The sequence below is a fragment of the Plutella xylostella genome, chromosome 4, assembly GCF_932276165.1.
Source record: "Plutella xylostella chromosome 4, ilPluXylo3.1, whole genome shotgun sequence".
NCBI classification, from domain to species: Eukaryota; Metazoa; Arthropoda; class Insecta; order Lepidoptera; family Plutellidae; genus Plutella; species Plutella xylostella.
Genome location: NC_063984.1, coordinates 5,663,924 through 5,676,563, shown reverse-complemented (window position 1 = coordinate 5,676,563; position 12,640 = coordinate 5,663,924). Strand labels below are relative to the sequence as shown.

The 12,640-nt window shown below is 37.0% G+C and overlaps 1 protein-coding gene across 5 annotated transcripts; it reads left to right on the top strand.

Moving 5' to 3' along the window:
* Positions 1-1,441: 1,441 nt before the first annotated feature.
* On the top strand, positions 1,442-9,843 carry LOC105387335 (5'-AMP-activated protein kinase subunit gamma-2). Of its 5 annotated transcripts, none has more exons than XM_011558045.3 (2): positions 1,442-1,846; positions 7,490-9,843. In XM_011558045.3, the coding sequence occupies exon 2, from the start codon at positions 7,552-7,554 to the stop codon at positions 9,613-9,615; it is 2,064 nt and encodes a 687-aa protein (XP_011556347.3). In that variant the 5' UTR covers positions 1,442-1,846; positions 7,490-7,551; the 3' UTR covers positions 9,616-9,843. The 5 variants fall into 5 exon arrangements, with proteins under 5 accessions (XP_011556347.3, XP_037977018.2, XP_011556348.3 ...); XM_038121090.2 differs by lacking the exon at positions 1,442-1,846 and adding an exon at positions 1,894-2,108; XM_011558046.3 differs by lacking the exon at positions 1,442-1,846 and adding an exon at positions 2,116-2,223.
* The last annotated feature ends 2,797 nt before the right edge of the window (positions 9,844-12,640 follow it).

The following is a 12,640-nucleotide window of genomic DNA, read 5'->3' as shown; positions in this document are numbered from 1 at the left end:
CAATAGTAAAAGTCAGCTAAGTTGTAATTTTGTGACTGCCCAGGTTAGGCTGAACATACCTTATGAACTACCCATATACAGAAGGAGAACTTCCAAAGCTCTTCCCAGTTACCAAAATACTGAAATTTAATTATCTCTTAGGGTGAATTCGTCCAAACATCACGTTACACGAGAATAACTATACCGGAATTAAAATTATACGCGAGTAAATATCTAGGATAAGTACATTTGCATTCTACCAAGTTATACCATGATTAAATTGAATGAACGAGGAACGAAACTGTAATGCAACTAAAATAAAAATAGCTGCGTTTCAAAGCATGCAATAGAAATGACATGCCAACTTAGTTTGAATGGATTATAAAAGTATGAAATTGTTTATGTTTTAATATTTTATTCGCTGTTGTTATTCTGAGACTTTGCCTTTTAACGTACTTTTGTTTATGTTTTGACAGATGTGTTTATATGTCATTATGACGGTTTTCTAATCAGCTGATGTGCTGCCGCCATTACAAAATTACTCTCGGATAAGCTCGTTACACGGTCAATTTTGGCGGTATAACATTTTATTCTTGGGATAAGCTAGTTATCTTGGTTTCAGGTTTGGTAGAATGCAAAATCTGCTTACTCGCGAGTAACTGGTACTTTACTCGTGAGTAAAAAGTTACTCGACGTTGGTCGAATCCGCCCTTAATCAGGCATGCCTAGAATGGCTACTTGTAATTTATTTATTTAGTTCGTAATTCAATGTACTAACTAAACTAAAGTTCATAATAACGTGGTTATTATGGTTATAATACACTGCCGTGCAATGAAAAAGTTCCACTCACAAAATGCCGACAACAAACGACCCCAATATTTCAAAGATTGAATTTAAAATTGGAACAAAATATTACCGATTTTAGTTGGCAATATCCTGAGGCTCTGTTAAATGTATTTAAATGTTGCAGAAGACGGCATTAAGCTAGCTTTTTTACGTTTAGTGGTAGTAATTTGGTGCTCTTCTCAGTGGAACCTTTTCATTGCCCGTGAGTGTAATAATAAATTATATAAATGACAGTCGCCATCGACACGACAAGAAGAAGAATTCTTTATTTCAAGATAATTCCCATATGATAATACACTGCAATGAGTCAAAGAGGCCAACTCTGAAATCGCGAAAAATTGCTGTTTCATTCATCCCCAGCCTAACTTATATTCTATTAGCATTATAAAGACAACATGAAACATTTATACGGAATACGTTTATTTACTTATACATATGTACATATACGAATCACTGAATCGCCTAATTATTTTGGACCGATTAGTTAGTAACCCTATCTCGTATTTCATTCTACTGATAAGCCCTTCGTTTATATGAAGTGTTATCAGCAGCTATCATTCTATGTGTGGTGTAGCTCGCGTGTGTGGTACATGTGTGTGTGTGTGTGTGTGTGCGGCGGTCGCGTGCGCGTGTGGGCGCGCGCGCGCGTGTGTGCGTGACCGGCGCGGGCGCATCACCTCGCCCGAGCATTCCATCAAAACGAGAACGCGGCTTGCCCCGAGCTCGGAGCCGCCATCGCCAGCGCGTCCACACCCAACAAACAATATTGTGCGCTTCTAAATTGTTCTAATTGGGCATGGCGGTCTCTAAACACGAAACGGTGACTTCAATTACTGCGTTATACAACTCGCGCGCTGCTGCTCTGTGAAGTGCTGCGACGCAGGCCGCCGTGTCGCCGTGTAGCTCCAAAACTATTTATTGTTTAGTTCGCTAGCTACTGTATCACCAGTGTGAGTGTGTGTGTGAGTTAAGTGCTTCACAAATAGTCTGCAGAGGGGGTTTAACGCAATGAAAGCTATTGTAAGTATATTGGTTGTTATTGTTGTTATTCTTGCACTTTATAAGCGTAATGTCGCGAGTTTTGAGGTTATGTTTAGGAATGCCACCGAGGAAAATATTTATAGACACAATCTGGACGCTCAGTTTGCTTGTTTGTTAATCACATGGCCCTTTACGAAGATGCCCGTAGAAATATTTGGCTCGGTACCAATGAAATGATCCGTGTAGACTTGAGTTTTATTGTATGCTGTTATGGAAAATAACTTACGCACTCATCGTCAAGGTAAGTACCTAGTAACCGAGCGCGAGCACTCCGGCTGACGGAATGTTAGTTTCATTTGTTTCACTCAGCTCTTCGGTTCCGGAGGGACCTTGCCTTGCGATTTCACCTACTTCAGGTACCTACTTATATATCTATTATTTCAGACCTACACATATACCTAACAGTACTTACATACTTATATTAGAGTTAGTTTACTAAGTAATTTATAATTCTTAAAAGTACTTTTACACCTATTTAATATTAAAAAGTAGCCAGTAACTACTATGCTACTAATAACATAGTTACTAGTAGCATAGGTAACTATCTAATTAATACAAACAAGTACTTAATTTTTATTATGTAAGTAGTGTCAATTCAATGCGCAGTAAAAAATGTTTGTTTACTTCACGTATATTTCTGTTATTAGGAGGTAAGAACTTACTATTTATGATTATGCTATGATATAATGTACTTACTTAGGTAATATAGAAGTACCTACAGTACTTACCCATAATTTAGTTTTAAGAATTGTTTCCATTTGGTATATTTTTGTATTGTAAACATACATACACAGCTAGATTTGTGAATGTAAAGTGACACCAACTGAATTCCTAAGACAACATTTTATCTGCTTATATTAATTATACTATGCCCTTGGTAGAATATGTTGTTGTAATAATAACAATATTAACAGCATTAGGTACAGTAAAATAGGTATGTACCTAAAATGTATACATATATGTCTTGTAGAATAGCTTATATTTTTCTGCTGTTGATGCCAATATCACCCATTACTATGCAAATTAAATCACCAAAATTTTCATTCATAAACATTGAGTTAACGTCAATATTGCCGTTAGGTTTTCCTACGGCTAGAGTTAGTCAATTTTCTCTCTCTATGCCACGCTGCCTCTTAAAGGTTCTATTACCAATTCTTATTCTCATGTCATAAAATTAATACAGTCTATCAATATCCTATATCCTTTTAAACGACATGACTTCGACAAAAGGGCCAGGTTTTCGATTCGTATACTGTATGCATGTGTTTTTTTAAACCCGACTTCTTTTTTTTCAATTGTGACACCATTTAAATTTATAATATTTGACTTTTTAGTTATTTTTAAAAGTCGATTGTTTAATTTTATTAAATGCGAAATTAATTTTGTTTTGCAGAATATATTATTATATTTGTCCACAATTTAATAATAAACAAAATTAATAAAATCACTATAAGTTCTAGCTACGTGCTTATGCTTATCTATATTGAGTATACTTTAAAAACAAATTAAAACTATTTTAACCATAGAAAAGTTCTGCATTAGGTACCTATAATCTACATATATTATCAGAATTTCAGAGTAACGACATTTATTATTATTTAAAACGAATATAGTGACTGGACCTGAAGTGTGCATCGACTCTGAAACTTATCTGTATATTTCAAGTTTGGGATTATCCGTGATTTAAGATAAGGTTATCTGCAATAATCCGTAAGCAAGCACGAAAATTGCAGTGGGCCACTTTAAAAAATTGAGATAACATTAATTCATTTTATTGTTTAAAAGTAGCCATCATGAAATAAATAAATTAAAACATCAAATGATCTCTTATATAGTGTTAACTGTTAACCTCTAGATAGAATCAGCTGAAATTTCAGTTTGCAGAACGTGGTCCTTTCGGCTCACTTTGTAGATTGTAAATTGTACTCGGTACTTTCTACAAAAATAAATTATCAAATAACACATTTACCTGTCTGTATTGTAAGATTATTACTCAGCGTCTTCTTAATAAAAATTAACTTGTTATGAAACGAACATAAAAGCTAAGTAAATGATAACATAAAAAATCTCATTCCAGCATTAACTTAATGAACCTAAAAGTATTTATTACATTATATACCGAACAAATTATCTAATCGATATAATGTATTTATATCTCGTAGACATTCAGGGAGGAAATTCAAACTGCTGTGCGCAAAACATTGTTATGAAGATAGCAAAATTATATATTTATCAGATAAGATTGGTTCACCTACCTACACAAAAAGTATGCTAAAACTTCGCGACCTCGATGACTCGCCTAGATATAGAGACATGTTACATTGTTGCACATTGCTTAGGACAGGATATAGGCCTGTTACATAAAGGCAGGCGATAGGCATCTACGGAATAACACCTCAATAGTTACCATATTTTTCCAGTAATGTTCCTACAGAAATGAAAATTATTTATGAGTCATATTATTTAACACTTATTCCAACAATAACATTTAAAACAAATAATCATGCAGTAATCGTATGATAGTAGGTACAGTAAAGAAAGTAAGAATTTACTTTTAACTGTGTCAGCTACTACAATCATGGGACCATAAATGTTCTTCATGTACACATAATTGAATAATTGCACGGTATAACAGCAATAAAGAGATTAGAGAATAATCACTGATTGACGGAAGTTAGTAAATGATATTAATGAGCTTGATAGTCCTACTTAACTTATGTACTTACCTGCCTACGTGAAAAACGTAAAAATCTAAAAATATTTGGAACTGAAAATAGTAAATCTCTTAATATAGTAGAAATCTACAACATAGTACATATATATTTTAAAGGCCATTACTAATAATGCATAACATTCATAACCCCGTATAATCATACTCCATTCATATTGAAAGGCGAGAATGTCACACAGTTTTATTAAACGGTTGACCTATGTCTCATATAAGTTATAACGCTAAGCAAAGTACACGTGAGCTGTCGACCCGTGGCTTCTGTGAAGGCCAGGCCGGTAGTTATACTCTCCTGTCGACGTCGTTGAACTAGATGAAATTATTATCATCAGAATCCATCGACCGCGGCGCTGCCTGCCGCCCCCGCGCCACGTCACGGTCCCCACGTGCCGAGTGACGTCACCGTTACGATACGTCCGTGACGTCACGGTTGTGACGTCACCGTCGCGCATGCGGCAGCGGGCACCCTCCCGGCAAGTTTCCGCTAAATTAAGACCGCTGGCGTGGGCGGCGGGGGATCGATGCCGTGTGACGAGCTCCGCTGTAATACATCATACGTCATTGTTAGGTACAAGTACACTTCAGTTATGTGTTATTTTGAAACAGGATAAGCTCGTCGGAAGCTTTGATTCGTCTGGCTTACACTTGAGTTCCGTTGACGTAAATCGGCACGAGTTTGTGATTGTGAGTTCATTCATAGATTGAAGGACTATGGGGGCAGTTAAAGTTGTAATAGGAACAGCTGATTCCGCGCTCTTGGTATTGCAGGTTCACTAACAGCAGCTGATGTGTAGCAGATAGTACATTATTCTGATTACATAAATAGAATAATGTATCTCTTCAATAATTATGGTAATTAACGTAAACTAAATATATTTGCTTCTCGTAAATATATGGATCATACATCTCGTGCAAATACAGAACAGTTGTATAGAATTGTCTACCTATACATAGTCACAAAATGGTTAACTTTTTTCAATACAGATGCAATAATTCCTCTTACTATTAGACTATAACATTTTCAATATCTTATAGATAATTGAATTAGTTAAGTGTAAGAATATTTATGACTGGAATGAAAATTTTAATCATTTTTATTATGTTTTTTGGGATCCTTCAGACATAATATTCTGCCGCATACTTAGTATGAAAATATTATTTTTTAATTGGTTCAGCTATATTTTTTTTGTATTTACATATTTGTAAGTGCAAATTGATGCCTAGATAAAACTAAGCATTAATCTAATTATCCATGTAAAAACTTATTTTTAGTGCAAAAGCAATAACCGTTGTATTTAAAATTAACATAAGTACTATGAATCGATTTATTAAATAATCTTGCCTTATAATTACACCTTTAATTGTTGTCCGTTGTCCAACAGTTTATGAAGAAACTGTGTGTTTACATCTTACATGAATTACTTTCTACTATTAAAAATCTTGGTCTTATTTAGATTGACCTCCGGAGATCTACCCTTTCTTATCACCCTGTAATACCTAATTATAATCGAGTACTTATTTTTATTGTTCACCTACATCACAATTAACATATATACTCAATTTTGTTTTCATAGACTATGAACTAGATTAGTTCCATTATTACATTACTTAAAACCTATATACCTATGTACAAAAATATGCGTGCATAGAATAGTGCAAACGAATAGATATTATGATCTTTAAGAACTTGTAACTGTATTACCACCGTACGCTATACCTACACATCGTATGCGAGATGAGATGCTATCACATTATGTAATTAATTACACATTCATCATTTCATTGCCATGTTGCGAACGTGACATCACGCTCCACCGTATTGTTTTTCACGACCACACTGAACTACAGTCGACATCTATGCCATAGCGGGGAAAACTTCATCAAAATTACACACGAAATGTTAGGCGGGGTTATGAGTGCGGCTTGCAGAGGGTTCCCGGGAGCCCCCGCAGATGTCGGGGCGAGCCCTGCGCCGGCAACATGGCGCCCCGGGGTCGCGGGCCCACCGCGCAGCTGTCACCAAAATACCGATCCAAGTCGTTTATTCTCCACAACTCACAAAGCTACAACTAAACAAAACCACGCAAGACGCCATGCCCATCACGCTGCACACAGGTACGCCAACAGTTTCAAATATAGCACAGTAGTTATTGTGTTTCGTTCCCAAGTGTCTGCAGACGGAATGTATTGATTGAAAAAGTGACAGATATACGAGTAATACGCGCGCGGTATCGTTATAAACGTGGGTTTATATTACTTATGTAGATTTATCTACATCGGTGTGGCTGATTACTTGTAGTTTTCCGTGTTTGCTTGTAGTACTTGACGTGTAAAATGTTGTGACGAGTCGGATAGATAGGTGAAGTGATTGGTTATGCAACTGCTTCGCCAATAGGATTTGGTGCATCGGTGTTGGTGCAATGCGTTGCCTAGCAACAAGAACCAGCGCTATTTTTACACGTGAGCATTCGTCCTTGCGGCAAATACTATGCAGGTTTAAAGATACTACAAAACGTTATATTTATTTTATCTGATAATGATAAATTATAGTTTATTTACCTACTTAGATAATTTAAAATGATACAAAGAGGTACCTATCTTACTTTAAGCATACTGTATCTATAGTTAGAGGACTACCGATAGTGGAATTAACGTAATAACTTAACTAACCCATCATAGAAAGACCATTATTTTATGTGACATAGAAGAAAAACAAAAATACTTTCAGATTACATGTAACATAGCCAACGGCTCTGAAACATAAGCAATGAGAAAACTTACTCAATTTTTATTTTAAATACCTATTCGTCCCAGAACATATGTTTTATTATTATATAAGACAGCTATTTTGTGAATTATCTAGTTGGTCTAATAAACCTTTTTTTTATTTTCAGGTACCTTCGACGCTGTGTCCAGATCATGTACCATTGTAAAGGTATAACATAATTAGATTAAAATGGATCCAATATTAGAAAATGAAGCTTCATCATCGGAGACTCCCACCAAATACGGGAAGTCGAAGCATAAGAATAAGAAGAAAAAGAGCCAAGATGCGCAATCCGGCAGTCAGACTGTGGTCGGGGAGAGGAGAAAATTTGTGGTTACTAAGTTGCCAGTGGAGGCGAAGGAGGCGGCGGAGGCGGCGCACAACAACGCGCACACCGTGCACTTCGGCACGCGCGGGGCCGAGGCGCAGCGCCCGCACGCGCGCAGCCTGTTCGCGCGCCCCGAGCCCGCGCGCCCCGCCAGCGCCGAGCGCGAGCCCCTGCCCAAGGAGTACGAGACCTTCCACGGCACCTCCTCTAGTCCAAGAAGCTCTATCTTTGATATGTTCCGATTAAGAAGAAAGAGCGACGCCAAAAAACATCAATCGCTTATCCAAAACGTTAAAGGTGCTTTAACTGGTGCGTCGAGAAGCACAGAAGCTCCTGAAGCTTCAAAAGATGACCCGAGCTCCGAGGAATCCGGAAAATCCGATAAAAAGTATTACCACACAGTAACTGGAGCCTCCTCTCGCAAGTACAGTCCAATTACGAGGGTGATGGACATCTTCAGGAGCAAACCTCACACGGAGGATCAGAAACCTGCTGCAGATCCAGTCAAGAAGAAGAGTGGTAAACAGCCACGACGCTCTTCAATAGGGACTACGTCACCCACCTATCAAAAGAATTCATACGCATCTCTCGACCCCGTGCAGGCGAAGCAGTTGTTCCGAGAAGTGCGTGGTCTCCCAAAATATGACCCATATTTATCAATTGTCCAAATATCACTCGGAGGAAGGGATAAAACTAGGTTGCTATTGAACTTCTTCAAATACCACAAGTGCTACGAGATGTTGCCCAAATCAGCAAAAGTTATCATATTTGATACCCAGTTCCTGGTGAGAAAAACTTTTCCCACTCTGATCTCGCACGGTATCCGGTCCGCTCCGCTGTGGGACTCGACGAAGAAGCAGCTGGTGGGCATGATCACGGTGACGGACTTCATCCGGATCCTGCTGCACCTGGAGGCGGCGGGCACGTCGGTGGACGAGCTGGAGCGGCACACGCTGCACGCGTGGAAGCGCCTGCTGCGGCCCTCGCGCAAGCCGCTGTGTGTGGTCGGCCCAGACCAGTCGCTGCACGAGGCCATCAACTACCTCAACAAGCACCGCGTCCATCGACTCCTCTTAGTCGACCCTGTATGTGGCGATGTACTCTACATACTTTCCCACAAGCGAATTTTGCGATTCCTTTTTGTATACCTGAACGAATTCCCGGAGCTAACATTTTTCCACAAGAATCTTGTCGAATTGAAGATAGGAACGTATGATAATATTGTATCTGTCACAGAATCGACTAGTATCAAAACTGCATTTCAGTTATTGTTGGAAAAAGATATATCTGCTTTACCAATTTTGGACGAAAACAAAAAACTTTTAGATGTGTATGCTAAATATGAAGTATTAAATTTAGTAAGTGAAAAGATATATTCAGACTTATCTGTGACTATAGGTGAAGTAAGAAATAAAAAGAAAGACTGGGAAGAAAAATTGCAGAAATGTCGTTCCAGTATTACTTTATACGAGGCCTTAGAAGTTATTGTTAGAACTGAAAGTCATCGATTATTATTAGTTGATAAGGAAGACAAACTAATAGGCATCGTTTCTCTCTCTGATATATTAGTATATTTAAATAGAATTATTCCAACGGAGAAAAAAGTTTCATCACTTCAAGAATTGTTCAAACCGCTTGAAGAAAATAAAGTTACTGAATCGGTAAAAGAAACTGAAAACGAAGATATTGTTTTAGAAGTTCCAGTATTGAATTCGACCTCAAATGGTCCAAACAAAATTATAGCAGAAGTTTCAGAAGAAAATGAAGATGAGAAAGGAAACACGGGTGTCTTAGAAAGTGATGGTACTGAGGTACAAAATGACGTCACGGACTGCGCAGAAATCGAGCATGCTAGCAACAATACAGATTCTGATATTGAGTCTAGTTTAAATATCGAACCTATTGAACTACATATTAGTGAATAGTAACATGTTTTAGGTAAATAAAAATTCCAAAGATAATGTGATAAGTTAATCAATATTAATCTCTTTGTATAGAATGCTTGATGCTTAAAATATTGTAATATAATCTAAAATTGCATTAATTATCAATGCAAATGCATACAATACCACGTGATTGCCTTACTCATTATTTAATTCATTAATAAAGATCGCTGAAACTCAATAAAGTATTTTAGCATTTGTTGTTTTTAATTCTCTTTCGTTTTACTTTTTAAACCATGTTCATTTTGTGTAGGCCTTTTATTTTATGCAGCTTTAAACTTTACAAAGTACAGATACACTGGCATAACTAAAATACACTGAAATCTTTAAGTGTTTTTTTACTAACTGATGAAAGCGAGTTTTAAGAATAATCAACTTTGCTTCCAAATACCTATTGATCCGATTGAAACAGTCATGTGCGAGATTTTGCATTAAAAAAACCGGTTGTTCCGATACAACAAGGACACCAAGTTGGTGAGACAACCTACAGTTTTTTCTACGGTTCTAAACATTTTAAGCATATTTTTTTGATAAAATTTTAGATGTGACATGTATTTTGGAAATGTTTTAGCGAATCATTAATAACTGGATACCTACCTATCTGCCATTTTTATCCTTTTATTCCTTGGTGCTTGTTGCTTCTAAATTACGAACGAATCGAGTGTTTATACTGTTATGGTCTGTGTAATGAACAGCCTAAAGAAGTGCCAAGCTTTATTCTATATTTAGGAAAGTGACAGTTAAACTGGGATGTAAAATTGTCTCAACGGCGGAGGCAGTGGGACGACAACCGGCGCCGGCGCACGGTGCAGTGAACGAACCCGGAAGCCCCGCCGCCGCCCCAAGGTTGCATTACTTTATTATTTATCTCTTACTTTCGGTTGAGCCTCCATTTCATCTTAACTCACAATCAAGGCCACTCTTAAACCCAGTAAACAAAACAAGAGAAAAACATTAACCTCATTTTGTACCAAGTGCAGATAATGAATATTCCGGTTCGATTCATGGTGGTGACTTTGGGTGTTTAACCAGGTCCAGTTTGGTTATTGTGAACGAATGATAACGATAACAGTTAGTTAAATTGTATGTAAATTTAGTAGCTGGAACAGCTATGAGCTGCCCACTCGCTCGGACCGGTAGATCACCTGCGCCTGAGTAAATATGGAAGCTTGAATGCCGTTGCCGAGAGGACCTCCTCTGCTCCCACGCACCGGGTGCCGAGGTGCCGCCCGATGATTCGATGACAATCACAATCCAATGGTGCCTAATACATAATTCATGCTAACACATGTTTCATTTCTGATGGCAGGGACGGACGAACCTACATCGATGAAGATATGTATGTATGTAAGTATAGGTATGTACACACATATACCTACCTACTATGCTACTCAGTGTTTATTGGTGTTTTCCATTAAGTCGGTTATCTGAGTAGCAATAACAATTAGGAAAGTAGTAAGTTGGTACATATTTATGTGTGTGAATTTGGTTGATATATTTTATCAATTCGATAACGGAACACTTTGCTTGGTGATAAAAATAGTATAAACCTAAATTTATAAAAATATATTTACTGAAAGTATTGACTATTGCAATTCGCTGATCATGAGATTCATGAGACTTTCTAGATTGTATTGTATATTGCATAATTTTAGCAGATGATGTTAGTTTATTCGGTACATTGACCTACCGTTTACTAGGTATTGCTTGATCTCGATGGATGATGAAACTGCTAACCACCTTGTGTGCAGGATTTGAAAGTCATTATTAAAGCAATTTACTATCGAAAAAAATGCCTTTTATTTGACCTATTGATCACTTTGAACTCCAGTTTACTTTAATGTATGTTGATTATGTCAGCTAAGTATGTAGGTTTATATAGTTAATCCGATGACCATTTCAAATATTTGTCAAAGGGAGTCACACTTACAGAGCCGTGTAGACAGAAATATCAGTCAGATATTCAAACACAGCCGTGATTGCTAACGGCTCTCGTGAACAAACAGAGTGTGCTGACGACACGGCAAACATTATATTCGCTACCTGAGAATGAAATTCGCATGTACCGCTTTATCTTTATCTCCTAGACAGGGACAAGACAGGTGACCACTGGGACGAGTTGCCAACTCATAAATGCAGGAATTAACATATATTTTGGTCTCGGATGAGGAGAATGGTAGAATCGATCAAGTTAGAGGTCGCGTTGGACATCTGCGTCTGTAATTCCGGCTTAGTCGAGACGGCTCATTTTATAATGCAGATTATCATTTCAAGGTCCATCAACGATTTATGACAATTTATGCAAATTGTTTCTTGTATTTTTAATATTTTAAAATGTATCGCTGACGTAAGAAATGAGATAACAAAGAGAACAAAGAGGCTGTGAATTGAGTCGTTTTTATTCGTGTGATTCTGACCGAGATCAAACTCAATGACTGAAATGCTGAAATATGAAATTCATAGGATTCTTTATCAATATGTCAAAGGTGTGTAAGGTAAGGTAAATTTGAAAAAACTAAATTAAGTAAATATCAAAACAGTTAACTTATAGTAAGTTAATATATTTGCATTCTGTTAATTTTTACATGTCTTTACTAGTGTAAGTACTTCTATTTACCTAATACCAATGAGTGTTATTTATTTATTGATATACAGATTACAGATACTAGGTAACTAATAAGAATTAAAAACTACGTTCCTGTAAAAACATATAAGTAATCAATAAAAATACAAAAGATAACAATCCCCAATGCATGTCTGTTCGCTTAGAGATGAGAGAGCGTACTGTTTACTATAATGTAGGATGTGGTACTTATGTGATTCCATGTTGTGTCGGGTCAGTGTCTTATAGTCTTATCGTATATTGGTAATAAAATAAAATGTAAGTGTCATAAATAGTGACTGGCCATTTAACAAGGTTTACGGAGAGCTCACGTACGTGTTCGCATACAGTTATAGAAGAACGAAGTGCAATTCAAGTACTTAAAATATCAAAATAATATTTAAA

Bases quoted from the DNA above. Each gene is read 5' to 3' on its own strand.
- LOC105387335 (XM_011558045.3), top strand. From the start codon at position 7,552: ATGGATCCAATATTAGAAAATGAAGCTTCATCATCGGAGACTCCCACC.